This window comes from Erinaceus europaeus, chromosome 15, assembly GCF_950295315.1.
Source record: "Erinaceus europaeus chromosome 15, mEriEur2.1, whole genome shotgun sequence".
NCBI classification, from domain to species: Eukaryota; Metazoa; Chordata; class Mammalia; order Eulipotyphla; family Erinaceidae; genus Erinaceus; species Erinaceus europaeus.
The window spans coordinates 5,476,814-5,504,745 of NC_080176.1; the positions used below are offsets into that span (position 1 = coordinate 5,476,814).

The 27,932-nt window shown below is 61.2% G+C and overlaps 3 protein-coding genes across 12 annotated transcripts; 2 read left to right on the forward strand and 1 right to left on the reverse strand.

Annotated features, from left to right (window-relative positions):
• The first annotated feature begins 415 nt into the window (after positions 1-415).
• On the forward strand, positions 416-7,027 carry RNPS1 (RNA binding protein with serine rich domain 1). The gene is made up of 8 exons (XM_016190416.2): positions 416-513; positions 2,857-3,042; positions 3,256-3,411; positions 3,619-3,810; positions 3,944-4,046; positions 4,204-4,357; positions 5,621-5,762; positions 6,099-7,027. Exons 2-8 carry the CDS (start codon positions 2,972-2,974, stop codon positions 6,196-6,198), a joined length of 918 nt encoding a protein of 305 aa, XP_016045902.1. The 5' UTR covers positions 416-513; positions 2,857-2,971; the 3' UTR covers positions 6,199-7,027.
• A 1,025-nt stretch (positions 7,028-8,052) lies between these two features.
• On the forward strand, positions 8,053-16,409 carry ECI1 (enoyl-CoA delta isomerase 1). Its single transcript, XM_060172556.1, has 7 exons — positions 8,053-8,199; positions 8,323-8,439; positions 12,957-13,084; positions 13,356-13,502; positions 13,807-13,928; positions 14,011-14,189; positions 15,950-16,409. The coding sequence occupies exons 1-7, from the start codon at positions 8,148-8,150 to the stop codon at positions 16,114-16,116; spliced, it is 912 nt and encodes a 303-aa protein (XP_060028539.1). The 5' UTR covers positions 8,053-8,147; the 3' UTR covers positions 16,117-16,409.
• A 409-nt stretch (positions 16,410-16,818) lies between these two features.
• On the reverse strand, positions 16,819-27,883 carry E4F1 (E4F transcription factor 1). 10 transcript variants are annotated; one of them, XM_060172551.1, is made up of 22 exons: positions 27,715-27,883; positions 25,920-26,071; positions 25,723-25,815; positions 25,130-25,205; positions 23,393-23,586; positions 23,201-23,321; positions 22,985-23,134; positions 22,739-22,908; positions 22,247-22,453; positions 22,012-22,117; positions 21,725-21,942; positions 21,436-21,634; positions 21,200-21,330; positions 20,733-21,131; positions 19,707-19,811; positions 19,417-19,611; positions 19,248-19,336; positions 19,053-19,136; positions 18,885-18,985; positions 17,548-17,660; positions 17,226-17,477; positions 16,819-17,061 (listed from the first exon to the last, which is right to left on the reverse strand). In XM_060172551.1, the coding sequence occupies exons 1-22, from the start codon at positions 27,866-27,868 to the stop codon at positions 17,008-17,010; spliced, it is 3,363 nt and encodes a 1,120-aa protein (XP_060028534.1). In that variant the 5' UTR covers positions 27,869-27,883; the 3' UTR covers positions 16,819-17,007. The 10 variants fall into 10 exon arrangements, with proteins under 10 accessions (XP_060028534.1, XP_060028533.1, XP_060028535.1 ...); XM_060172550.1 differs by having other exon boundaries at positions 22,012-22,120; XM_060172552.1 differs by lacking the exon at positions 25,723-25,815 and having other exon boundaries at positions 22,012-22,120.
• Between the last annotated feature and the right edge of the window lie 49 nt (positions 27,884-27,932).

Here is a 27,932-nt window from a genome sequence, read left to right on the forward strand (position 1 = left end):
CCCTCCAACCCAGAGGGAGACAACCCCCGCAGGTCCCGGTTCACTCCTGATCCTCTTGGACTCTGATACCGTCAACCTAGCTTCGGCCTCTACAGCTGCCTAGATGGGGTCCCCCTGTCTGCATGGTGCGCGTCTCGGCAGGTACCCTCCAAGGCCACCGGCTCAGGCCACATCTTCCGCAGGCGGCGCCCCCCTTCCGCCCCTGCTCCCCTTTCGCGCTGTCCCCCACCTGCCCACCCGCGGTGTCGACGCTCTCCAACAGTGAGCGTTGACAGCACCAGCCAAGCCTGCGAAGCCGCTCCCACGCTGGAGGACGCCATTCACGACCCGGAAGAGGAAGGTCATGCACGTCCTGGGCCCTTGAGCCCCTCCCCCGGCACGCCATTGGCAGAGTAGCTCGCGTCATCGTAGCGCGCCTACTGGCGGCGCCTTCCCGCCCCCGAGTGCTGACGTCAGAGAGGCGCCCGCCTCGGCGGCAGAGGAGAGCGGGAGGAGGTCGCGCGGTCAGAAGATGTGAGTTGAGGGGCATCCGGCCCCATCCGCACCCCGGGGGCCACCCGCCAGCTCCGGCGCGGGGCGGCATAGAGCTATCCCGTGCCTCGGCCCCGCATTGGGGACGGCGGCCTGGCGGCACGTCGCAGGGCCCGAGGGAAAGGAGCGGAACCCGGGGCGGGCGGGGGAGGCGCCGAGGCCACGGCCCGGAAGTGGTCGGGGCGGCGGAAGGAGGGCGCCCGCGCTAGGGGCCGAGGCCGGAGCTCGGCCAGCTCGCCGCCTCGGAGCCCCCGCCCCCGGGCCGTCCCGCTAGTGCCGTGGGTCGCGGGCGGGCGGGGCGGCGCGGGGCCCACTCTGGGGGTGCAGGACCCCCGTGGGGCCTCCCGGGCAGGCTCTGCCCCGCCGGCGTGTCCGGGCCCAGACCCGCGGCGCCACCGCGCCCCCACCTCCCTTTGTTGTGCGGCGGCGCGGGGCCGCCCGAGATGTCACTAATCCTTCTCTCTCTCTCCGCCGCCGGACGTGCCTTCCCGGAGGACGGGGCTCGCCGAGGTCCGCAGCCGGGACCGAGCCTGTGCCGACGCGGACCCGCAGCCTCGGTGCTCCCGCCTCGCCCGGCGCAGCGGGCCCTTCCACCGCGGCCTCCACTCCGGAGCGTTTCGGGGGAGGACCACCGGTGGCTCTTGTTTCAGAGTGAAAAGCCCACGGGACTGGGGTGGGGCCTGGGGAATCTGCATTGTAGGCCTGCGGGCCCAGTAGGTGGAGCTAAGCATACCCGCCCTTGAGGCCGCCTGGGCCGGGCCGATCGCTCGGGGCCTCTGGTTGAGGGCTGCTGTCTGTGGGCCCCGGGCTGGTGGTTAAGTTTCGGGGCTGCTTGTAGCCACATTCGAACCCTTTTGGCACCTGGAAGGTCCTGCTGAGCCCTCGGAGCTTGTGGGGATGTGGGGGAGGGTCTCCCGACCTGGAGAAAGGCCCTTTCTGCTAGCGGCAGCTGCTACTTACAGAGCCTCACTTAACGAGGCGCCAAGTGCCATTCATGGGTTGACTTAACACCCGCAAGAGCTGAGGTGGGGACAGTGATAGCAAGATGCTGGCGGGAGTGAGGCTGGGGGTTACGGGGTGGGTAGTGACTTAGCCAGGGCCACACGTCAGCCTCGACCAAGTCCAGGTGCTCGGTACTGGCTGATTGTCAGAGGCCCGAGGCTCAGCCTGTGCTGCCTGCTGCTCTTTAGTACCTTCCAGTTTCAAGACCAGCTGCCTTTGGAGGCTTTGCGGTCTTGGGATAGGGCGGCCGAGGGGGCGCTGTTACCTTCTGCTCTGGTTTGGTTGCCCAGAGCTGGGTGAGTCAGGAAGTGTATTCAGCCCCACTTGGCTTGCTGCCTGTCCACCCGAGTTGAGGCCGGCGGGAAAAGCCATCCTGGCTGCCTGGGGTCCCCAGCGCCATGCTCCTGGTCTCCTTTCCTCCCCATCCTTCGTTCCTTAAATTGACCATACCGTGAAAACCTACTCGACCACCAGCACACTCAGCAAGTCTTATTTCTGCCACATCTGCTTTATCGTGTATCTGTCCACCAGTGGCCTTAATCTTTCTTGAGTCTCAAGTTAAGTTGCAAGTTTTTGATATACAGTATTCTCGCATACTTCCATACTCACTGAAGTTCAGTATTTATCATTGCTTTACCACCTTTTAAATGTTCCCTCGGGTCAGTTAAGTATTTGCTTATTAATGGAAGAAGGGAACAGAACATCTGCCTGGCATGTGTGATGCTGGAGATCAGGTTCAGGATCCAGTACTTGACCACCTGGGCCACTCGTGGGGCAGGTTACCTGAGTGCACTGAGGCTTTTATAAACATCTCGGTGCCGGTATACTGCTTACAGTTAAGGATGTTTTTGTACCGTGTGACCAGCAAGAAAGCAAGAGCCCAGGTCCCACCAGTGAGATGAGTTGAAGCGGCACTTGGGTGCTTCTGTGTTGCTCTGTTTCTGTGGTTTTGTTTTTGAACCAGAGCACTGCTCAGCTCTAGCTTATGGCTGTGCTGGGGATTGAACCTGGGGCGTGGTGTTTTGCAGTATTTCCGAGGGACAATAAAGACTCGTTGTCAAATTTGCAAGTGGAAATGGTTTCTGTCCCAGCTAAAAAGTAACGCAGGGCACACCACCGCTTGACGTCTGGGGTGACTCCTAGGGGTCTGAGGGCTTCTCCCTGCAGAGAGGCCAGGCCCAGGCCCAGGCCCGTGTTACTGGTTTTGTGGTGCTCTGGCTTTCTGCATTCTTGCTGTCTCCTCCTGTGCTCAGCTTGTGACTGCAAAGTAGCTGTGTTGCCTTGCCTCTGCGCTCACCCTGAATCCTTTTATCTTGTTATCAGGCTGCACTTTGGCGTAAATTGCAATCGATTAGGGATCCTTTCTCAGACCCAAGGTAGAAGTGAGAGTTCAGATAAGTGAGGCACCATTGCTGCTCTGAACACCTCAGCAGGGAGAATGGATTTATCAGGAGTGAAAAAGAAGAGCTTGCTAGGAGTCAAAGAAAATAATAAAAAGTCCAGCACTAGGTAATCCTTCTGTTAGATTCTGTTTTTCTAGTGCTACTTTGGGGGTGCTTGCTGCTAGGGACCTCAGAAAGGGGAGCTTGGAGGTGTCCTGCCCCTGCAGATGACAGTTCTGTGCCAAGCAGGGATCTGTAGCCCTTGGATCCCATGTGCGGGTTGTGCTGTCTCAGGGCTTGCCGGGGCCTGTGCCAGCTCACACCCTGCGTCACTGTCCAGGGCACCTTCTCCTACCAAGCGCAAGGACCGCTCCGATGAGAAGTCCAAGGACCGCTCCAAGGATAAGGGGGCTGCCAAGGAGTCGAGCGAGAAGGACCGAGGCAGGGACAAGGCCCGCAAGCGGCGCAGCGCGTCCAGTGGCAGCAGCAGCACCAGGTGGGCACATTCCCCTTCCTCGGGGTGGCGGTGGGGGTGCTGGTGTGTGGGCTCGCTTGTCTCCCCATAAGGGGTCATTCTTGGAAGGAGAGGCAGCCACTCCACAGTCACAAGCTGAGCACAGGGGCCTGGGCTCAGGGTGAGGGAGCTGGAGCCTGCCCGAGCTGGGTGTGGGGCGGTGCTGCTCTGAACCCCCACTCCCCCTAGGTCACGCTCCAGCTCTACCTCCAGCTCAGGCTCCAGCACCAGCACGGGCTCTAGCAGCGGCTCCAGCTCCTCGTCCGCGTCCAGCCGCTCGGGCAGCTCCAGCACGTCCCGCAGCTCCAGCTCCAGCAGCTCCTCCGGCTCGCCCAGCCCCTCTCGGCGCAGACACGACAACAGGCGGCGCTCCCGTTCCAAGTGAGCAGCTGGGCCGCTCCCCCACCCTGGTGTGGTTGTCGGGGGTGGGGGCAGGGGGGTCCCGATTAACAGCCCTGCTAAAGCCGATTTAGCAGAAGTTGACCCGTTTCTGGCGCTTGGGTTATTTAATCAGATCCAAGCCACCCAAGAGAGACGAAAAGGAGAGGAAAAGGCGGAGCCCTTCGCCTAAGCCCACCAAGGTTCACATCGGAAGGCTCACCAGGAATGTGACCAAGGTGAGGCCGGCGGGCGCGGTGGGTGTGTCTCCTGCCAAAGGTGACCCTGGAAGGCAGTCTTCCAGAGAGCCGGGGTGCAAGTAGCTCCACGTAGTGGAGTGTGATACAGGACCGCGGTCGTGGGGAGGTGGCCTTTGTGACCCTTTTTCCTCCCTAGGACCACATCATGGAGATTTTCTCCACTTACGGGAAAATTAAAATGATTGACATGCCTGTGGAGAGGATGCACCCCCACCTGTCAAAGGGCTATGCATATGTGGAGTTTGAGAATCCAGATGAAGCTGAGAAGGCGCTGAAGCACATGGATGGAGGTGGGTACCCTGCCCCCCCCCCCACACACACACACACACTGCCTCTTTGCTCCAAGACCACCTATCCGCTTTCAGGGAGTGGGCGAGCCTTGGAGCTGGTTTCCACTCTGGCTGCCTGCATTCACCGTGGGCCACAGAGTTCCCCCCCTTACTCTGGGTGTGCGCTTGCAAAAAGCATGTTTTGTGGAATGTCATTCTTCAAAAGGAATTTAGCAAATAAATTTAGCGTTCTAAGAAATCTTCTGTTAAGGAGCTTTGGGGTAAAATGAAGCTCTTCTCGTAGATCGTGTTATGAACGCGATGAACCCTTTACTCTCGAATGTTTTCTTCTGAGAGTCATTTTCTGTCCTACTAATAACTTCAGCACCATTAGAATTGCTGTGCTGGGAGTCAGGCGGTAGTGCAGCGGGTTAAGTGCACGTGGTGCAAAGCGTAAGGATCCTGGTTCAAGGCCCTGGGTCTCTACCTGCAGGGGAGTCGCTTCGTAATCGGTGAAGCAGGTCTGCAAGTGTCTATATCTTTCTCTCCCTTTCTCTGTCTCTCCCTCTGCTCTCCATTTCTTTGTCCTATCCAACAACAACATCAGTAACAACAATAACAATAATAAAACAAGGGCAACAAAAGGGAATAAGTATAAATAAAAAAATTTTTTTTAAACGTGCGAGGTTGATGGGAGACAGCTTGGTGGCAAGACTTTTCAGTCCTTCTGCACCAACCCCCGGGAGCCAGAGCTGAGCGACATCAGTGCTAGACGGGCGGGTGAGTGCTCTGAGCACGAGTCCGCGAGTCCGAGTCAGCCCCTCCACACCCACTGCCTCGAAGGTGGGAGCAGAAGATGAGCAAGCCGGCTGCCCTTTGGCGCACGTGGTGTCCTTGTCCCAAGCAGTCGATGTGCTGGGGTTCTTGGGTCTGTGCCTCCAGTGAGCTACCAGTGCTCACTCTCCCTAGCTGCCCCTCTGTTGTAGGCGAGTCATTCTCGCCGGTTTCTGGGACTGGCTGTGTGCTGCCGTCACCTCCCCAGCCCCCAGCCTTCCCTGGTCTGTCTGCATTTTGTTCCTGCACCGCCAGGGCTGTGTTTCTCAAGAAGTCAGAGTTCACCCCGCAGCCTGGTGCTGAGCCCTGCCTACCTTGAGCTCTTGGACTTTCCCCCATCGGTGCAATGCAGGAGCTTCTCTGGGCCTCCCCACTCCTAGGCCCGCCCCTTCCTGTAACTAGTGCTTTGGGGTGCTTTGTGTGATGTGTGACTCGTTCCCTTTCTCACAGGACAAATCGATGGTCAGGAGATCACTGCCACCGCTGTGCTGGCCCCCTGGCCTCGGCCTCCCCCCAGGCGATTCAGCCCTCCCAGGAGAATGTTGCCACCACCTCCCATGTGGCGCAGGTCTCCCCCACGGATGAGGAGACGGTGAGTCCTTCGTGGTGTCCGAGAAAATAATGACGTGTCCAGTTTATAAGAGTGACGGCAGTGACTTTAAGGCTTGCTCAGCCCTACCTGGTAACAGTTGACACGGGGTGGGGGGTGGCGGGGGCGGCACTGCCAGGGTGACGGCTTCCAGGTGTGGAGCAGTTGCCGCACATTAAGCACCAGGCTTCCTGTCTGGCTCGGCGCCATTCATCCAGAGTCAGTGTTTCTCGGGAGGCAGTTGAAAGAAGCTGGCTGAGCTCCTGCAATTTTGAGGTGTTTGTGTCTGGGGCGTCTTGCAGATGTTGACCGTCTGGCATGGTCTTCCTCTTCCCACAGATCTCGCTCCCCACGGCGCAGGTCTCCCGTCCGCCGCCGCTCCCGCTCACCGGGCCGCCGTCGCCACCGGAGCCGCTCCAGCTCCAATTCATCCCGATAAGCAGGGCCACAAAGTTCTGCCCCTGTAATTTAATGTCCCATCCGCTCAGTTTGATCACTTTTCTAGCCGAAGGACGATCCCTCTAGGGGCAGGCTTCAAAGGAAAGCAGCAGTTGGGGTATTTTCTCCGGAGGCCCAAGTTCTGGCCACAGAAGATTGGTTTGGGTTTGTCCCTAAAGAATCCCCTCCAGTTTCCTGGCTAGGAAAGCTCCTGTTCCCAGCTGGGTGGCAGAGCTGGCATGGCCGGGCCGCTGGGCCTGGCCCCGCCTCCCTCTGACCTCTAGGGTCGGACACCAGGGGGACTGTCATCCCACGTTAGTTCCATAGATGGTTGTTTTTCCATGTGCCCACACGCACACCCACACTGCTGATCTCTGAGACTGGTGCGGCTCTGCAGGTCCTGTGCTGTTACTCGTGTGGTCTTGAAGGTGAAACTTGATGTTGTGTACATTGCTTTTTTATTTTTGGCCTTTCTTGTACAGTCAGTACTATAAAATTCCCCTTGAGTTTTGTAATTTCACCGCAGTTTAGATTAAATGCTCTGTTGTGTAGTGTGGAAGGGTTGTGTTGATTAAATAATTGAATTCAAATATGCCTCCTCCAGTTGGCATTAAAAAGTCTACCCAGTGGGGCTGGGTGGTGGTACACCTGGGTGAGCGCACATGTTACAATGCACAAGGAGCCCCCAGTCCTCACCTGCAGGTGGAGAGCCAGGGCTGGAACTTGCACTTAACCTTAATCCTTGAGCTTCGAGCCACCTGCTGTGCTACCACCCGACTCCCTCCCCCTTCCCTCTTGATTTCTGTCTCCAGTAAATAAAGAAAAAAATTTTAAAAAACTGCCTAGTTCTAGCCCCCGGCTCCACCTGCATGGGGGCTGCTTCGCAAGCAGGTCTGCAGGTGTCTTAACTTTCCCCGTCTTCTCTCATCTCCTTTGCCTTAACCCTGTGTAGAGTATGGAGTCAGACTTCCTTATTTCTCCACATGAAGCCCACACTCCCACTTTTCATGGGTACCTTTTCTAATAAGCCTGTATTCCCTTGCCACCATTGCCCACTGCCAAAAAAGTTGTCTGAGTTGAATTTGATGTTCCCAAAGCGACATCTCCAGAATCTTTGCTTCCAGAAAGCATCAAGCCACAGTGGGCCGACATGCCCACAAACACTCTCGGCTCCCTTGTTCCTTACCAGAAACGGTCTCCTTTGCTGCTTAGGCCCCTGAAAAAAAAAAATTGTTTACATGGGTCGCTCTTCAAGGAAGAACTAGAAGAGGCTTGAGGTGTTCTATTGGGTTCACATAGAAAAAACATCATGACTTTTTGGACGACCCAATAGAGCCTTACCAGGCTCTTCTTATTCTTCTAGCGTTTGCCCTTCTTCCGTAGCCAGTCAACAGCGTCAGGTTGAAAGCTGTCAGGAGCTGCTTGTTGCTGGCTTTGATTCAGTCGGCTAGGAAGGATCGTCAGTTTCCCCAATGAATGGGTACTCACGGGATGCACCCGTGAAGGACCCGAGAAGGTCGATCCAATGCAACCCTGCTGGACACCTGCTCCCCCAGCCGCCGCCTCCACATGTATGTGTGAGGCTTCCTTCCTTGGTTTCTGCAGGCAGGATGAAGCAAACAAAATGCAACGCTCCTTCCCTTTTCCTGAAGGGCCGGCACCGCAGCCAGCCTGGCCACACTGGAGGTGGAGGGCGGCGGGGGTTCACCACCAGCTTCGGCTACGTCCTTGTCCCCAAAAGGCAGGAGGCAGCGCCCATGGCCTGGGGCCGCAGCTTGCCACCGAGTCCGCCGGCACCCAACACACGGCGGTGGAAGGAATTGCGCGGGGCCCAGAATGTCCCTGCTGGAGGGGGCGGGGCTGGGCTGTGATTGGGCGGCGTCGCGGTGGGCGTGGTCTCCGGGCCGTAGATTGGGACGTCCCGCCATCCCGCGGGCAGGTCCAGTCAAGATGGCGCTGCTGGCTGGGCTGCGCGTCCCGGCGCGCTCGCTGCTCCGAGCAGGTGCGTGTCCGTGGCGGGCGCGGGGTGGCGCGGGCGGGGCGGGGTGGCGCGGGCGGGGCGGGGCGGGGCGGGGCAGGGCGGCGGGCCCGCGGCCGCGGGTAACGGCTCGTGTTCCGTCCTTAGGGGCCCGCCTGCGGGATGCAGCCCTCGGGCGCTGGGAGCGGGCAGCCGGCGGCGGCGGGGACGGCGCGCGGAGCTTCGGGAGCCAGCGGGTGCTGGTGGAGCCGGACGCGGCCACAGGTGAGCCGGCGCGGGGGCCGGGGGCCGCGGGGCTGGGACGGGCGCCCACTCCCCTTGGCGCCGAGAGAAAAGTTTCCAGATTTGGGGGACGCGCTCTGGAAGCCCTTGCGCTGCTCCAGCTGCCTCCGGGCCCAGCGGCGGGAGCGGAGGGGTCTGGCCCCGGCTGCGGGGGCTGCGGGGGCTGCGGGTTCAGGCCCCGCCGCCCCGCTGCCCACGTCTGACTGCGGCCCCGCCCGACACATTCCGTGCCGCTGCCAAGGCCCGGCGTGAGGCCCGCGCCCCCTGCGAGCTGGAAGTGGCCCGAGTGTCAGGGCAGGCCTGGCCACAGACCAGTTTCGAATGACGACAGTCATTGAAAATACTGAGCAGCGGTCGGGGGGTAGAGAGCATAGTGGTCATGCAAAGAGACCCTCTTGCTGAGGCGCCGATGTCCCAGGTTCAATCCCCCAAACCTCTATAAGCCAGAGCTGAGCAGTGCTCGGGTAATAATAATAATGATAATAACAAACAATAATAATGGGGTGCCAGGCTGTGGCGCACCTGGTTGAGCACAGTGCTAAGGACCGGGGTTCAAGCCCCTGGTCCCCACCTGCAGGGAGGAAGCTTCACAAGGGGTGAGGTAGGGTTGCAAGTGTCTCTCTCTGTCCCCCCCTCCCCTCTCAGTTTCTCTCCGTCTCTGTCCAAAATAATGATAATAACAAAATGAAAATACTGAGGACCTGTTATACAGCCAAGCCACTGCACAGATAACGGCCCTGTTACATAATGGAGAAATACAGGGGTGAGGTAACACTGTTTCAGGAGCTGTCTGCCCTTCCCCGCTGAGCCCTCCTGACCCGTGGTGGGGAGTTGCTTGGGGTGGAAGGAGAGGCCTGTGGGCAGTGCTCCCCCAGGCTGTGTCCCGGCTGTGCATGGCGTCCTCCCAAGGAGCTGGAGGCATCCTCTGCCCGCGTGTTCCTGGGTGACCTCCAACTCTGGCCAGGTCCCCATGTGTCACCTCTGGCCTCTTTCCCTTTGCCCCAGTGTCTCTGACTCGGCCCCACCAGGCTCTGTGGAGATCTAGACTGCTCCTCAGAAAGGCCCCTCAAAAACAAGTTTGGAGAGCTGGCCTCTGGAGTTTTGTTTGTTTTTATTTTGCTGAGCACTGCTCAGCTGTGGTGCTGGGGATTGCACCTGGGGCCTTGTAGCCTCAGACAGGAGAGTCTGTTTACATAACTGTTATGAGGCTCCAGAGTCCCTGGCTCCATCCCCGGGACCACCTTATACCACCTTAAGCCAGAGCGGAACAGTGCTCTGGTGAAAAATTAATTAATTAAATTAAATTAGAAAGAGAAAGACCAGAGCTCAGTTCCATTCTATGCAGTGCCAGGGACTGAACCTGGGGACTCAGATATTTTATGCAAGTCCTGTGCTGTGACACAGATATCTCCCTGACACCCCCGCCCCCCCCCCCTTTAATGGAATTGGGACCTCTTCCATGCACAGGTGCACTGCTGCAGGCCACTTCATTCATTTAGATAGAGGGACAGTAAAGAGAGTGGGAGACAGCACCGCCCGTGGGGTTGGTGCTTGAGCCTGGGAGTGGCGAATGTCCGCAGAGGTCCTCTGTCAGGTGAGTGTCCACTCAGCATGACCCTTTTTAAATTACTTTGTTGGGTAAAGACAGAGAAATCAAGAGGGAAGGGAGAGATAGAGAAGGAGAGAGAAAAACAGACACCTGCATCACTATTTCACCCCTTGTGAAGCTTTCAGTGAGAAAGAACCAGACGTCACTCTAGTACCTGTGCTGCTGGGGATTGAACTTGGGACCTCATGCTTGAGTCCAGTCCTCTATCAGTACTACTTCCCTTTTTTATTAGGTTGTGTTTTTGTTTTTCCCTCCAGGATTGTCGTTGGGACTTGGTGCTTGCACTACAAATCCACTGCTCCTGGAGGCCATTTTTTCCCATTTTTGTTGCCCTTTTTGCCCGTGTTATTGTTGTTGTCGTTGTTGGATAGGACAGAGAGAAATGGAGAGAGGAGGGGAAGACAGAGAGGGGGAGAGAAAGACAGACACCTGCAGACCTGCTTCACCGCCTGTGAAGCGACTCCCCTGCAGGTGGGGAGCCGGGGGCTTGAACCGGGATCCTAACACAGGTCCTTGCGCTTTGCGCTACCCCCCCCCAGCCCTCTAGTTAATTTTTTTAACCAGAGCACCACTCAACTCTGGCTATATGCATGGTGCCAGAAATCTCTTCTGTGCAGGTCCTGTGCATGACTATTGGGCTATCTCCCTGGCCCTCAGTTATTTATTGTGTGTGAGAGAGACCAGAGTACTAGTCAGGTGTGGAGGGTAGACAGCATAATGGTTAGGCTAAGAGGCTCATGCCTGAGGCTCCAAAGTCCCAGATTCAGTTCCCCACACCACCACAAGCCAGAGCTGAGCAGCGCTCTGGTAGAAAACAGAAGGGGAAAAGAAACCCAGAGTACTAGTCGGTCACGGTCACCTTCAGTGTCCCACAGGGAACCCGGGGTCTCATAGCTGCAAGCATGACTTATCTCTGCCCTGCCGAGCTGCCTCCCCAGCCACAGGACTTCTGATCAGTTCGTAGGTGACACACCGTTAAACATTTACTCTCCTAGCAAATCAAAGGTCTCCAGGAGCCCTTTCACCCGCAAGTCTTGGGTTCCAGTACTAGAAAACCGAAAACCAAAACCGGGGTGGAATCCCTCTGCCCTTGCCATCATCCTGGCTGCTGGGTGGGGGTGGGGGTGAGGGTGGGGGGCATCGCCCAGGGAGCGGGGGTGACTGGAGCCTCAGGGTCACCCAGCTGCAGTGTCGCCGGGGCAGGCCCTGACCCTCCTTCCCAGCTGCTGCCGCCAGAACAAGTGTGAGGACCTCGGAGGCTGTGGGGACACCTGGCCCCCATATTGTCATCCTCTGTCCCACAGCAAGTGTGAGACAAGCAGGGCGCCCTCCCCTGGAGACCCGCACACGCCACCTGGTGGTTGGAGTTGGCTCCCAAAACTCAGCACATTTCCTGCTCCCCGGAGGGCAGAGGACTTCAGGAGGAGGAATGAGCTTGGTCAAGTGCAAAATGGAAGTTGATAGGACAGGCCAGGGGCAAGACTGACGCTGACTCATTGTGACGGAGGGAGAGGGAGAAAGAGGAAAAAGGAGGATTCAGAGGACCTGGTGGGGGTGTGTTGTTACACGGGAAACTGGGGATGTTCTGCATGTGCAAACTACTGTACTTACTGTGGAATGTAAAACATTAATTCCCCAATAGAGAAATAATTTAAAAAATAAAATAAAATAATAATAATAATTTAAAAAAAGAACACAGCCCTGATTTTTTTTTTTTAATAACACCAGAGCACTGCTCAGCTCTGGCTTATGGTGATGTGGGGGATTGAACCTAGGACTTTGGAGCCTCAGGCATGAGCGTCTCTTTGCATAACCATTATGCTATATACCCCTGCTTTTTTTTTTTTGCCTCCAGGGTTATTGCTGGGGCTTGGTGCCTGCACCACAAATCCACTGCTCCTGGAGGCCATTTCCCCCCCTTTGTTACCCTGGTTGTTTTTATCATTGTTGTGGTTATTATTATCCTTGCTATTGATGTCGTTATTGTTGGATAGGACAGAGAAATGGAGAGAGGAGGGGAAGACAGAAGGGGAGAGAAAGACAGACACCTGCAGACCTGCTTCACCGCCTGTGAAGCGACTCCCCTGCAGGTGGGGAGCCGGGGGCTTGAACAGGGATCCCTATGCTCGTCTTTCGCCTTGCGCCGCCAACGCCCAACCCGCTGTGCTACTGCCTGACCCCTGTTTCTTAATGTTTTATTAATTTACTAAAGAGGTAGGAGGAGAGGTAGAGAGAACCAGAGCATCACTCTGGCACATGTACTGCCGGTGATTGGACTCAGGACCTCATGCTTATAAGCCCAATGCTTTATCCACTGCACCACCTCCCAGACCACTTTTATTTATTCTTTATTTTGAAAGGGTAGAGAGACATTGAGAAGTGAAGGAGTGAGCTGAACTAATCCTGCCAGCCACCCCTTTGCCACAGACATCTCGGGTGCTTTGGGGTCTCTCGTTCCCTGGCCAGCTTGATCGATTTAAATAGAGAGGAAGAGATACTGTGTCCTCCCTGGTGAGCCGTCTGTCCAGCCCCGAAGACACTGGTCAGACTGGCTTCAGACCCACCCACACTCACTAGTCACCTCTGTGGCACAGCTGTAAGAACTGCTTCCAAATAAGGTCACACTTGGCGGGGGGTGGGGGGCATGTACTGAACAGTGTCTCCCTCTCTGTGCCAAGATGATGGTGTGCCTCTGTCCAAACAAAAATGGCCTCTGGGGAGCTGGGCGGTAGTGCAGCGGGTTAAGCGCAGGTGGCTGGCGCCAAGCACAAGGACTGGCATAAGGATCCCAGTTTGAGCCCCCGCTCCCCACCTGCAGGGGAGTCACTTCACAGGCGGTGAAGCAGGTCTGCAGGTGTCTTATCTTCCCCTCCCCCTCTGTCTTCCCCAGGGGTGGCGGTGATGAAGCTGTGGAACCCCCCGGTGAACAGCCTCAGCCTGGACCTGCTCACTGAGTTGGTCATCAGCCTGGAGAAGCTGGAGAACGAGAAGACCTTCCGGGGCATCATCCTGACCTCAGTGAGACCTCCTGCCCCACCTCCAGCAGAGAAGGGTCCCGACAGGCTCCACCCTCCGAGGGTCCCCCCGTTGAGCCAGTGCTGTGGGCAAGGCTGGGGGGGGAGAGGCTGGTGACACAGCAGGTGTGCTTAGACCCTGGGGGCAGAGCAGGCGTGTTTGCACCCTGAGAAGCACTTGATGCCACCGCCCGTTCCCTAGTTGGAGCTGAGCAGGAAGAGGCAACTGGGTGCCTCAGGGGAGGCGGCCTCACACCCTGCTCACACTCCCTTAGGACCTCCCGGGCATCTTCTCTGCCGGCCTAGATCTGACAGAGATGTGCGGCCGGAACCCCGCACATTACGCCGAGTACTGGAAGGCCCTGCAGGAGCTGTGGCTGCGGCTCTACCAAACCCACCTGGTGGTGATCGCCGCCATCAACGTGAGCGTCCCAGGCCCTGGGGTGGGCACCCCTCCAGTGCACGAACACAGCCACTGCGAGCACAGAGCCAAGGCAGCTCAGGCCCGCGTGCGGCCTCTGCAGCTGGACACTGTCCCTGGGGACATGAGGGCAGCCTGGCCACCCCCGAGTCCTGGGGCCCAGCCCTCCCTGCCCCGGCCCCTCTGCCTATACTATGCAGCCCAGACCCGCTTGGTGTGGGACATTGAGGGCACCCGCAGACTGTTCCTTGCAGCTCTGTGGCAGCCCCTCAGGGCGCCCCAGACCTGATGTCTCTGTCCCACAGGGCGCCAGCCCAGCCGGGGGCTGCCTTTTAGCCCTCAGCTGCGACTACCGGGTTCTGGCTGACAACCCCAAGTTCATCATCGGGCTCAATGAGACCCTGCTGGGCATCGTCGCCCCCTTCTGGTAAGGCCGGGGCTGCACCCACACTCGCTGACCCCCGGGCCTGTGTCTCCCGCCCCCTAGTGAACGGGCATCTCCATTTCAGGTTCAAAGACACAATGATAAACACCATCGGGCACAGGGCCACCGAGCGTGCCCTGCAGCTGGGGCTGCTCTTCCGGCCGGCCGAGGCCCTGCAGGTGGGCGTGGTGGACCAGGTGGTGCCCGAGGGCCAGGTGCAGGGCGCTGCGCTCTCAGCCATGACCCAGTGGCTGGCCATCCCAGGTGAGGGGCCGAGTGGCCGCGAGCTCCCTCCCCTCGGGGACCCCAGGCAGATCTGTCCTCTCCACCATCTGTAGTGGCGACCTGGCTAGGTGCCCTGTAACTGGTGGCTATCTTCAAACAGATGAGTTCACTCACAGCCGGAGCCACAAGTTCTAAAGGGCTGCACCACCCCAGACCCTCTGGGGAGAATCCTTCCTGTGTCTCCCAGCTTTGGGGCTCCCAACACCCCTTGACTTATGGCCACGTCCCTCCACCCTCTGCCACCACCTGTGTGTCAAGCCTCCCCCACTTCTTTTTTTTTTTTTCTAAAGATTTTATTTATTTATTTATTCCCTTTTGTTGCCCTTGTTGTTTTATTGTTGTCATTGTTGGATAGGACAGAGAGAAATGGAGGGAGAAGGGGAAGACAGAGGGGGGAGAGAAAGACAGACACCTGCAGACCTGCTTCACCGCCTGTGAAGAGACTCCCCTGCAGGTGGGGAGCCAGGGGCTCGAACCGGGATCTTTATGCCAGTCCTTGCGCTTTGCACCACGTGCACTTAACTTGCTGTGCTACCGCCCAACTCCCCCCACTTCTTCTCTTACAAGGATGTCGGTCACTGCAGCAAAGGCCACTCTCAGGCTAGGGCAGTGTCAAATTCATCTTGGCTTTTTCCAAAGAAGGCCACAGGCCTTATTCTAGGGTTGGGTTGGGGTGGAGTGGTCTTGCACACCTCTTTGGGAACCAGCTTGTAACCCACCATGCAGCCTTCTGGAAGCACCCGTGTGTCTGTGCGAGTAGCGTTGGTGTGTGCGGCCCAGAGGCCCCATCCCCTGGCCCATCCCCTGGTCTCAAGCTGAGCGGGGCAGCCTGCTCAGCACCTGGACGCAGTGTCAGCTGCACAGGCCAGCAGAGGGACGGCCCACGAGCGGTGACTGCCCCTGCAGGGCCAGTGCTACCCGGTCTGCCCATGGCCATGGAGCACTGAACTCCGGCTTCTAGGAAGCCAGGGTCCTGAGACTGGAGAATCGGGTAGAGTCACATGCCCCGCAGAGGGGACCTACCATTTGATTTATTTTTTTCCAACTATTAAAAAAAAGTAGGCCATGGGCCAACAAGAGCTGACTTGGGAGGGTGTCTGCTTAGTTATGCAGAGACCTAGGTTCTGTCCAGGCCCCGCTGCACTGAGGGGATTGTCAGTGCTGTCGTGTCTTTCTCTCACTCTCTCTCTCACACTGTCTCTTGTTTTTCTCTATTTAAGAAAAACTAATAAGTTTGTTCCCAGTGATAACAAAAACAAACACGTAGAGCTGGGGAGCTAGCTCACCAGGTAGGGCGCCTGCATGCCCGCCACGTTCCAAGTCCTGCACCACATTGGAGACACCGCAGCAGCAGAGGAAGGAGCTCCATGCTGCCTGTGTGTCTACCTCAATATGAAAAGGGGGCCGGGGCACAGCACATTCACACACACACACAGACCACGCTTAGCACGGGGCAGGCGCGTGACCCTGACGAGACCAGAGAAGCATCATGCGGCCGTGATGGCATCGTGGCACGCTGTCTTGTGACGTGGGACAGAGCCTTGAACTTCAACTGTGTGAAAAGAGGGTGAAGGCATGCTGAGGCGTCTGTGTCCGTGAAGGGGGAGAGGCGTTTTCATGTTCTTCTCGCCTCACTGGCACCCCTGAATTTCCTGCCCGAGTTTCTGCCAGGGCTCTCTCGGGGAGGTGGGGGTGAGGTCCAGGGCCCTGGGTCTTCACCCGGAACCCACTCTCTCCAGACCACGCCCGCCAGCTCACCAAGAGCATGATGCGGAAGGCCACAGCCGACCGGCTGCTGACGCAGCGTGAGGCTGACATCCAGAACTTCGTGAGCTTCCTCTCCAGAGACTCCATCCAGAAGGCGCTCCAGGTCTACCTGGAGAAGCTGCGGCAGAAGAAGGGCTGAGGGCCGCCTGCCGAGTGGGCCCATGGCCACGTGCTACAAGGACGTCCCACAAGGTCGCTTGCAGCCTGAAAGCACTTTTAGCTCTGTTTTGCCGGCGTAGACTCCTGCCTGTAGCACTGTCCAGAGCCACCGCTGCCCCTGAGGGCTGTCAGTCTGGTGGGGGAGGGGGGCAACACCTGGCCTGAGAAGTGTGTCTGGGCAGGTGGGGTCACACTGGACCCTGGCCTTGTCACCTCTGAAGTGTCCTTCCCCCAAGAATTGTGAATAAAAGTCCTTGGGTTGTCCCTCCTGGATGCTGGGTTGCCTGTTTGCCAGAGGCCTGATGCTGGGCCAAGGCCCGGTGACCCCAGAGAAAAGTCAGCCGGCCTCCACCACTTGTCAGTCAGACGGAGGGTGTGTGACGGGGCAGAGCAGGTGAGGTGTCCCTCTGAGCAGGTGTCAGTCCTGTACTGTTCAGCGCAGTCTCAGACCAGACCCCGAGGGCCCAGGGGCTCCTGTGCTGGGTGGTGGGCCAGCGTCCTCCCTGACGTGCCCTTTCCCAGACGGGGCTCAGCCTAGAGCCTGTGCAGGAGCAAGCCCACCACTGGGCTGCCTCAGCCTGAAGAGGGCGGCCAGCCCAGGGACGTGGCATTTCCAGCTGAGCAGCAGCCTCCCCGCGCCCCCTGCACCACAGGCTGGGCAGGACCCTCACGCAGATTAGGAGGGTGACTGGGCTTGTCCACAGCCACCTGGGGATGAGCTTTTGGGGTAGTGGAGGGTCTTGAGGGGCAGGCAGGGTGGGGAGGGAAGGGGCTGGCTGGGGACCACACTGGATGTGCCCTGTGCCCCGTAGCTGCCTAGAAGGTGGTGGAAGACCCAGAACTGGTCACTTGCGCCACGGCCTCCTGACCCTCAATGGGACTTGAAGGTCACCTCCACAGGGAAGTGGTCACTGATGGCCAGAGCCTGGAGGGAGAAGAGTTAGGTCACAGATGTCCTCTAGGGCTCCCCTAAATCACTCCCATCTTGGCGTGGCATATGCCTTGCACCCCAGCAACCTCTACGGGACTTTCCTCAACAGGGACCTAGGGCCTCCCGATCCGGGGCTCCCACCGCCCTGCCCAGCTCACCTGAGCCTGGTCCAAGCCAAACTCCTCCTGGAAGTTGCGCACTCCTGCAGACTGGGCCTTCAGGCTCCTGCGCAGGTGTGCCCCGGAGACCACAATGCGGTCATAGGCACAGTCCGAGTTGCCCACTGTGGTGTCCGCGCTATCAGGGATGAGCCACTTGAAGACCTCGCTGGTGCGCAGGCGGATGGCCGCCCAGTCGTGGGGGCGCACATAGCTGCAGTCTGCGTTGAAGTCGCCCAGGAACACCAGGTCCTGTGGGGAGGGGGCTGCTCTGAGCAGGCTGGGCCTGGGGGCTGGGGGGAAGGGGCCAGGATGGACTTACGTCAGTGCCCCACTTGTCGATCAGGTCCAGGTACACGTCATAGAGTGCGTCAATCTCGGCCACAGCCTGGTGCGGGGCGGCATGCAGAGGCACCAGCACCAGCTCCTGGGCGGCTGCCGGCGGAGGGAGTGTGGGCAGGGAGGAGGGGTGGGGGGAGAGGGTGTCAGGCAGGGAGGAGGGGTGGGGGGAGAGGGTGTCATGCAGGGAGGAGGAGTGGGGGAGGGCTTGTTAGGCAGGGAGGAGGAGGAGTGGCGGAGGGGGTGTCAGGCAGGGAGGAGGGGTGGGGGGAGGGAGTGTCAGGGAGGAGTGTGGGGGAGGGGGTATCAGGCAGGGAGAAGGGGTGGGGGAGGGGGTGTCAGGGAGGAGTGTGGGGGAGGGGTATCAGGCAGGGAGAAGGGGTGGGGGAGGGGGTGTCAGGGAGGAGGGGTGGGGAGAAGAGGGTGTCAGGCAGGGGGGAGGGTGTCAGGCAGGGAGGAGGAGTAGGGGGAGGGGGTGTCAGGCAGGGAGGAGGGGTAGGGGAGAAGAGGGTGTCAGGCAGGGAGGAGGGGTGGGGGGAGGGGTGTCAGGCAGGGAGGAGTGGGGGGGGGGAGAGGGTGTTAGGCAGGGAGGAGGGGTGTCAGGCAGGGAGGAGTGGGGGGGAAGAGGGTGTCAGGCAGGGAGGAGGGGTGGGGGAGGGGGTGTCAGGGAGGAGGGGTGGGGAGAAGAGGGGGTCAGGCAGGGAGGAGGGGTGGGGGGAGGGGTGTCAGGCAGGGAGGAGTGGGGGGGGGGAGAGGGTGTTAGGCAGGGAGGAGGGGTGTCAGGCAGGGAGGAGTGGGGGGGAAGAGGGTGTCAGGCAGGGAGGAGGGGTGGGGGAGGGGGTGTCAGGGAGGAGGGGTGGGGAGAAGAGGGTGTCAGGCAGGGAGGAGGGGTGGGGAGAAGAGGGTGTCAGGCAGGGAGGAGGAGTGGGGGGGTGTCAGGCAGGGAGGAGGAGTGGGGGGAGGGGTGTCAAGGAGGAGTGTGGGGGAGAGGGTATCAGGCAGGGAGAAGTGGTGGGGGAGGGGGTATCAGGCAGGGGGGAGGGTGTCAGGCAGGGAGGAGGGGTAGGGGAGAAGAGGGTGTCAGGCAGGGAGGAGGGGTGGGGGGAGGGGTGTCAGGCAGGGGGAGGGGTGTCAGGCAGGGAGGAGGAGTGGGGGGGAAGAGGGTGTCAGGCAGGGAGGAGGGGTGGGGGGAGGGGGTGTCAGGCAGGGAGGAGGGGTGGGGGGGAAGAGGGTGTCAGGAAGGGGGAGGGGGTGTCAGGCAGGGAGGAGGAGTGGGGGGGAAGAGGGTATCAGGACTGCGATGTGGGGGTGGGGCCTTACCGGAGCTGGGGGTGGAGAACTTGACCACGAAGGGTTCCCGGCTGAAGGCGTCCTGGGGGTCGGGGTACTGGTAGGTGTCCACCACAGACACAGTGTCCTTCCTGGGGACAGAGGCCGATGGGCTCCGCCCCGGCACCCCACACCCTGCACAGCCCGTCCGCCCCTCACCTGTACACGAACAGGTACATCTCCTTGTAGTGATCCCGGCCCAGGGGCTCGCTGCTCAGGAAGCCGAACGCCTGCTCCGACGCACTGAGGAAGGAAGGACTCCAGCGGGTCGGGGCGCCTCTGGGGGCCGGGGGCTCCCTTCCTCCCTTCCTGCCCCGCATCCCCGCCCCGCCCCTCGCCGCACCCAGCCCGCACCTGTTGAGCTGCTCCATGAGCTGGGTCACAGCGCTCAGGTCGGGGTCCCGCACCTCCTGCACCAGGACGATGTCGTAGCCAGCCAGGATCTGGGGCCCGCGAGGGTGGTGTCACTCAGGGTCCCTGCCCCCCGCCGGCCCCCCCCCCACCTGCTCCCAACTCCCCTCACCTGCGGGATGACGTCGCTGCAGGTTGGGTTGGACACCTTGTTGTCGCTGAAGCTCTGGATGTTGAAGGCCCCGATGCGCAGCCCAGTGGCCGCCGCGGCCCCCAGCAGCCAGAGAGCCACCAGCAGGGTCCTGGGTGTTCCCATGGCACAGGCGGGCTGGGGGCGGCAGACACGATCCACCCTGTGAGCTCGGATCTGAGCGACACCCGACCCCCCTTGAGTGACCCCTGAGCCCCCCACCCACCACGCAGTCCCAGGGAGTTGCATCCTCCCAAACCCGGAGGCCTCACCTGGGAGTATGGATGTGGAGGTGAGGCTGGGAGACTCCCGACAGATGTGCTCCTGGCCTGGGGACAGCTGTTCTGCCACAAACTAGCCTCCAGGTATTTGAGGCTCTGTTGGGGGAGGGGCATGGCTGTTCAGTCCCGCCCCCTCCCGCAGGTATCCCAAGAGGACTCTGCCCAGCTCCTATTCCCAGACTCCAGGGCCCCAGTGTGTATGTGTGTGTGTGTGTGTATGTGTGTGTATCTGTGTATGTGTGTGTGGTGTGTGTGTGTGTGTGTGTGTGTGGTGTGTGTGGTGTGTGTGTGTGTGTGTGTGTGTATGTGTGTGTATCTGTGTATGTTGTGTGTGTGTGTGTGTGTGTGGTGTGTGTGGTGTGTGTATGTGTGTGAATGTGTGTGTGAGCATGTGTATGTGTGTGAGCATATGTGTGTGTGTGTGTGTGTGTGTGTGAGTGTGTGTGTTCATGTCCCCAGGGGGTCCAATCTGGTGTCCCCCAGCCTATCTAGAGCCACATTTAGAAGTCCCACCAGGTCCCTGGTCCAGACCTGCCCCCAGGAACTAGGTCACCCTGAGGTCTCTCCTGGAGCTGCTTCCTGCAGGGAGAGCAGGGAGCTCCACTGGGACAGACCAGCCTATCCTGGCATCTCCTGCTCTCCTGATCGAGGCCCCCAGCCTTGATCACAGCCCCAGGGCAGCCCGGGGTCAGGGGCATCCATTCCACCCACATGGGCCAAGCTGGAGGAGCTGGGGTCACAGCTCCTGCTGGGCAGGGACATGAAGAGGTTGCCTGTCCACATGCCAGTGCCACCCACACACTGCCAGAGTGCTGCCAGCCCCAGGCAGAATGCGGGGGCAGAGGCCCGGGGAACCCGCCAGGCCAGTGCCGGCACCACAACACACCAAACAATGGGTTTTCACATTTTATTGTAAAGCAACACAGATTCCTTATTTACACGCCCAGCTCTGAAGGCTGGGATTCAGAATCCCTCAGTGTCTGTGCCCAGTGCCAGCTACACGATGACCGTCTGTACCTCCAGCTGGCCCTCTGGGGAGGCAATGACCAGTTCGCCCGCATGCTCCAGGATCTCAATGTCCTCAGACGACACCATGGTCACCGTGGCCTGCTCGGCACAGTCCCTGCCAGCGCGGGCCGTGAGCACAGTGCCCTCGCTGATGGCCGAGGCGAGCGTCATGGCCACCTGCTCCGTCAGGCTCTCGGGGGTGGCGATGGTGATGGTGTCTGCAGCGGCTGCCTCGGCGCCCAGTCCCGCCTCCTGGTCCACCGTCACATTCTGCACGATGATCTGGTGCCCGGCGCCGGCCTGGTGCACGATCTGCTGCACCACCTTCATGATGTGGCTGTCCACCTCCGCTGGGGCACCCTCGATGAGCTCTGCTGCCTCGCCAGCCTCTGCGTTGTCTGAGGCAGCCTGTGGGGTCAGAGGTCAGCCGGGCCACCCTGCCTGCCCTGCCCCGCCGGTGCACGGCCTGCACCCACCTCGATGATGTACTCCTGCGTGTCGGCCACCATGGACGAAAACTCCACCAGCACGGTGTGCGGGTCGTCCGCCAGCACGGCCGGACTCTCCTCCGCCACCAGCAGCTCCTCCACCTCCAGCAGGCAGCCCCCTGCCAGGAGCGGCCAGAGCGACTGTCGGGCCTGCACACCCCCCCACCCCACCCTCCCTACCCTGCCTGCCCGTCCGTCCCGCTCCACTCCACCCCGGGCGGCACCTTTGGTGCGCAGGTGCCGGTTGAGCGTGCCGTGCTCGGCGAAGCCGCGGCCGCACTTGTAACACTTGAAGGGCTTCTCGCCCGTATGGTGGCGCACGTGCCGCACCAGCGAGCCCTTCTCCCGGAAGCCCCGGCTGCAGAATGGACACACGTGTGGCTTCTCTTCCAGGTGCGTCCGGAAGTGCACCTGCTGTGCGTTCTGCAGAGACCCCAGACCGACTTTCCGCTAACTGGGGTGAGGGCGAGGGGGGTGGGCGAAGGGGGGGTGGGGGGTGGGCACGGGACCCACCTTGGTCTTATAGCGCTTGCCACACTCGGGGCAGGGGTAGGGCCGCTCGTCAGAGTGGACACGCCGGTGGCCGCGCACGTGAGCGATGGTCTTGTAGAGCTTCCCACAGTCCCCGCAGCGGAAGCGGCGCTCGTGCACGTGCACCTCTTGGTGCTTCCGGAGCAGGTAGGCCTTGGGGAAGGCCTTGCCGCACTGCGCACATGGGAACAGCCGCGGCCCTGCGAGCCTGCGTCAGTCGGCCGGCCCCTTCCAGGCCCTTCCCACCCAGGCCCCGCCCTACCACCCACCTGCGTGGTCCCGCTTGTGGGCCTCCAAGGTGGCCGCTGTGGGGAAGGTCTCACTGCACTGGGGGCATGGGTGGTTCCGGGGCACAGGGGAGCCCTCGCCAGCCACCTGCTGGGGACAGAGTGCCCACTGCGGCCCCAGGACAACCGGGCGGGGTGGGTGTGCAGGGGCCAGCGCAGCAGGCGTAGCTTGGGGCCCAGCGGAGGGCCCTTCCCGAGGAGGCCACCCGCCACCTACTGTTTCCACCTGCTCCACATCCAGCAGTGGCAGCCCCGGGGTGGTAGCTCCCAGGGGCAGGGGGTGGGGCTCGGCGGCAGGGGCTGGCTCCAAGGCCCCCTCCTCCCCAGCACGCTCCAGCACGATGCCCGAGTTCCGCATGGCCTGGCGAAGCAGGTTCTCCCGGCTGCCTTCCCCCGAACAGGGCAGCTCCTCGGGGTCGGGGGGCTGCAGGGGAGGGAAAGGGGTCTGGCTGGATGGCCCCTCATACAAGGCAGACCCACCCGGGCCACGGGTGCACCCCCGAAGCCCCGCCTCTGCTGAGGCTCCCTCCTGGAGGCCCGCCCACCCTTTGCTGACCGCTGCCTCCTTATATGCCTGCAACCCGGCCCTGCTGTGCCCACTGGAGGCAGTGCCCGGAGCCTTGTATTCACACAGCACAGCGTGGACAGTGGTCCTGAAGGTGACCCCCCAGCACCCCAGCTGCAGGCCAGGACCCTCCAGCACCCCCACCTCTGGGGCCAGGCCTTTCACGCCCAGGGGCAGCTCCTGCATCTGCACGTGGACTTCATGGATGACGGTGCCCTTGGCGTCTGTTACCAGGTGGATCACAGGGGACGCCTCCACAGGCTCGCCTGTCACTGAGGATGATGTCATGGCCCCCACGGTGGTGGCGCCATTGGCTGGAAGGGAGAGCAGAGTCCTTGCTGTCCTTAGCTGCCAGCCAGGTGAGAGGGCTCGGGGATCCCGAGTGCTGACCTGCAGACACCTCCTCCCGGCTGGCCGAGTCCTTGCTCAGGCCGAAGCGGATCTTCTCCGTGCAGGGGGTGAGAGACTTGAGGTGCCGGGTCAGTGCGCCCGATTCCCGGAAGCTCTTCCCGCACTTGGCGCACTTGTACGGGCGCTCGTCTACAGAGAGAGCGGCTTCAGCAGCGGGCGGTCAGCACCCCTGCCCCGCGGCTCCCCGACCCTCACCCGTGTGCCGCCGGTGGTGGCGGATGAGGGAGCCCTTGGTGCGGAAGCAGGCGCCGCACAGCTTGCACTCGTGGTCCTTGCGGCTGCTGTGGGTGACCATGTGGGCCTTGAGGATGCTGCCCTGTGGGGAGGGGCAGGCTCAGGCCTCTGGGGCGGCGGGCAGCCCCTCACAGGCCTCGGCCCTGGGCTCACCGTCTTGAAGGTCTTGTGGCACAGCAGGCACACGTAGCGGCCCTCCTTGTTCACCAGCAGCTTCACCGGGGCCTGCTCGGCCTCCCGCGCTGGCCCGGGCCCCTGGTGCTGAGGGCTGCTCGGGGCCTCCGCCATCTCGTTGTCCCCTGGCTCCACCTTGGCGCCCACAATGACTTCCTTGATGTCTCCGCTCCCTGAGGAGTGGCAGGGAGGCTTAGCCTGTGTGCCCCCGGGCCCCGAACACGACGGACTGGAGCCGTCCCACCCTGTAGTCCTGGCACCTGCTGGCAACCAAGGTGTCTCAGTCCCTGGCTGTCCAGGGGGTGACACACCATGGGCTCAGAGGCCCTCCCCCAGGCCAGGGAGCCCTGCCGTCTGAGGGCACTGTGTCACTCAGAGTGCTGGCCCAGCTTACAGCGTCTGCCACGGCTGGCACTGAGCTGGACGAGATCCACTGGGACTCTGCCAGCTGGGAACCAGGCAGGCAGGTGCTCCGGGGAGACCTGGAGGTGCCTGCTGCCCACCCACTTCTCCTGGGTGTGGGAGTCTGGCAGCGTGTAGGCTGAGCAGTAAACATACTCGGGGTCCCTGCTCTTGTGGAGGCAGGTGGGAAGACTGTGGCGGCAGGCGGGGGTCCCCTCTAGAGCCATGTCTCCAGCAGGGAGGGACCTGGGAGCAGTCCAGATGCCTTGTCTCCCCCCCCCCCCAGTCTAGAGTTCCCCTTTGAAAGGGTGGGCACTGCACTGGGCTGGGACTTGAGCTGGAGGGTAGCAGAATGGAGTCCGAGCAGGCAGGGCACAGGGAGCAACAAGGGTTTCCAGGAATGGGCAGAGGCCCTGACCCTCCTGCTGGCCGTGCCCTCAGACCAATGAGGACCCAGATGCCTGGTCCCTGACCACTCAGCAGCCAGGATGCTTGAGATGGTGACAATCCCAGGGGTGCCTGGAGCGGAGACCCCAGAACACAGGGAATGGCCAGGCCAGGATGTGGTCAGGAGCCTGGGCTGGGAGATGCCACCTGGACCTGAGGAAGTCACCTCCCTGTGATGCCACCTGGCCCAGAAAATAAATGCCATGCCAGGGCTGGAACGGGCCCCACCTCCCCACAACAGCATTCCTACCCCAAGAGGTGGCAGGTGAACATCAGAGTCTTTAGGAATGTGGGGAACGATGGCGTGGGGAAGGCAGGTGGGAGCCAGTGCCAAGATTCCCCACCCCCTCTTCCTGCCCCGCTGGCCCCAAGAGCTTCACCTGGTCAAGTTTTACCTGTTGCCCCAACTCGTGCACCTGCCAAGGCCCAGGCCCATCCCCCCACAGCCCCAAAGGCCTGGGCATGCCCTGCCCTGCCCCCTGAATGTCCCCCTGCACCTGTCCCATTAATCAGAGTAGCCCAGTCCAGGCTCCCCACATGCATCCCTGTACTCTGAGAAGCACTACAATGGAAAACACCCATCAAAGAGGCTGAATTGGCGTTCCACGCTCATAAAAGAAGCATGAGAACCCGGGCGAGTGGAGAGGCAGGCCTGTGGCACCCACCACACCCTGCCAGGCCCTGCAGAACTGAGGCGCAGGAGCAGCAAAGAGGGAAGATTCTGGAAGGGCCAGGAGACCAAACTGAGGGAAGCGCCCAGGCCACCCGCACCCACACCTTCCTGGCCGGGTGCCCGACACCCCCATTTCCGGCAGGCCCTGCCTGCCATCTGAGCTGCCTCGTGAGGTCTGTGGGGTACCAGCTTACCCACAAGGTCAGGCGCCTCCACCACGATGTGGGCCACAGCGATGGGCTCCTCCGGGTCTGCAGCTGCTGGCACCACCTGCCATGGGGACAGGGGACGCGGGGCACTCATCTGGGGGCTCAGCCAGGCTTTCTGTGTCTGTGGGAAGTGTGGGGACTCTCGGCTGCCCAACCAGGATAGCCACTCTGAGCCAGGCTCCTGGTCAGGCCACATAGTACAGGCCCAGGGACAACCTTCCAACTCTGTGACTGGGCCATGAAACCTGGGGCCCCTGCACGAGTTCCCAATGCCCAGAGCAGGGGGAGCCAAGGGGTCTTCCTGGAGGAAAGGGTGCCCCAGGAGGGGCAGGTCAAGGTAGGTGAAGAGAGGGTACCCGGTCTGGAACCCCTGTCCTCAGGGCCTCTCCCTGCTTCTCTGAGGCTCCTCTTCCCTTTCACACGATGAGGAAGAGAAGGTGCGCCCAGGGACTGGCCCACGGGGCCATGTACAGCCTGAGCAACTCTGCTTTGTGATGCCCCAGGGACAAACAGGAGAGAATCCAGTGTGGTCCCGAGCCAGGGCAGGCCCACCTGCGCCAGCCCAGACCCCAGCTCACCCAGGAGCGGATGCCTGCCCTCTGCCTGCCTGTGTCACAGGGAATCAGCTTCATGGGCCTGTCCCGGCGTGCCTCCTCCTGCTGCCGCTGCCACTGTCGAGGAACCCGGGGAGGGGCACATGCATGTATGTGCGTGTGGACGCGTGTGTGCATGAGTTTGTGTGCAGTGTGCACCGGTGGCAGGGTGAGCGGCTCACCTCTTGGCCCAGCAGCCCAGGCGGCACAGGGGTGGCGGGCAGGGCCTCCTGAGGGGCCCGCTGGCAGCCCTTCTGAAGCTTGTGCTGCACAAAGTCCTCCAGGGCGGTGAACTCCGCCTGGCAGCGGCCACATCTGTGCACATCGTCCTCATCTGCAACGAGCCTGCCTCAGTCCCACCAAGGTGGCATCAGACTGGGGGTCTGCCATCATCCCCAAGGCCACAGAACAGCCTGGGCCCCAGAACAGGGGGCCCCCAAGAGACTGAGCCCTCCATGCAGAGATGAAGGGAGAGTGAAGCCCGGGCCCGGCCAGTGTGGAGACAGTGGGAGGCCAGGGCATGGGGGCAGCAGCTAGTGGGCATGGAGATGGACTCGTGGCCAGCCCGGGGCACACCCAGCAGGGGACGCCCTGACCGCGCCTCTCGATCTGACTTGGAGGCCCACCTTCCCCACTCAGGTGAAGGTGCCCATAGTGCCCTGAGCTCACCCAGGCCCTCCCCAAAGCTGCCGGGACTCAGGGAGGTGAAGGCGACCATTCCCCTCTCCGCCCCCCCCCGCCCCCCCCCCCCCCCCCGTTCCCGATTTCGAGGTGAGGACGCCCAGCTACCGGGTGCAGGGCTTGAGCCTGAGGGTCTGCTGCCAAGGTCCCACTGTGGACACAAAGAGCTGGAGCATGCTTCTACATGGCCCCAGCTCAAGTCAGCAGTGTGGGGTACGGCGTGGGGGCACCTCCCTGGAGGGAACACATCAAGGTGAGAGCCAGGCCTGGCCTCTGTCTGCTGAGTTAACGAGCGAGGGCCAGACCACGGCTACTGACACAGCCGGTCCTCTCCAGGTGGCTCAGCGTCCCAAGTCAGGAGGAAAACTTTACGAGTGGTGAAGTAGTGCTGCAGGTGTCTCTCTGTCTCTCTCCCTCTCCACCACTCACTTGATTTCTGGCTGTCTCTATCCAGGAAATAAAAATAATAAGAAAAAAAAGACTTTAAAAAAAAAAAAGTGTGGTCCAGGAGGTGGCACAGTGGATAGGGCCTTGAACTCTCAAGCATGAGGTCCCGAGTTCAATCCCCCAGCAGCACATGTGCCAGGGTGATGTCCGGTTCCTTCTCCTATCTTTCTCATGAATAAATGAAATCTTTAAAAAAGAGAATGACGCACTAGGAACAGGAACCCCAATGTCACTAGCCAGACCCCCATTCTTCTACCTCATGGGGCAAGTCCTGAGATCAGAGACCCAACCTGGGGGGAGTGGGCTGGGCGAACCCCCCTTTTTATCTATTTATTTATTTTTTACCAAAGCTCTGCTCAGCTCTGGCTTATGGTGGTGCGGGGGGACTGAACCTGGGATTTGGGAGCCTCAGGCGTGACAGCCTCTTTGCATGACCGTTATGCTGCCTGCCCCGCCCTGGGCGCCCCACTCTGCAGCCCCGCGACCTGGGCCCCGGCCACGTCGCCGGTTCAGCCCCAGGGCTCCTGACCGACCCCCGGCCGCGGCGTCCGGCTTGGGGGGCGGCAGGGCGGCCCGCGGTGCAGCAGCTCCCCACTCGCTCGGGGCAACCCCGGCCGGGCCCCGGGACCGCACCCCGGCAGCCTGACAGGTGCGGGAGCCGGCCCCTGACGGCCCGGAAGCCCCGGGCGGCCGCAGCCCCAGCGCAGGCCCGGCGGCGGGGCGGAGCGGAGCGCGGCGGCTTTCGGCCTGGGATCCGCTGCGCGGGGCTCGGCGGCTCGGGAGCTCGGCATCGGGGTCCTGGCGGCCCGGCGCGGCCGCCCCCGCCCGGCCCCACGCTTGGCCCGTTACCTTCCTCGCTGAAGGCCGCGGGCAGACCGAGGAAGCCGCCGGCAGTCCCGGCCGCCGCCGCCGCGACCCCGCCCTCGCCAGCTCCCCGCCCGGCTGCGGCCCGGGCGCCTGCCGTATGCGCGGCCGTCACCCGCACTGCCATCGCGCCCTCCATGTCGCAACGCGCCGCAGGAAGATGGCGGATTTACGACCGTGTCGTCATAACAACGAGCCGCACC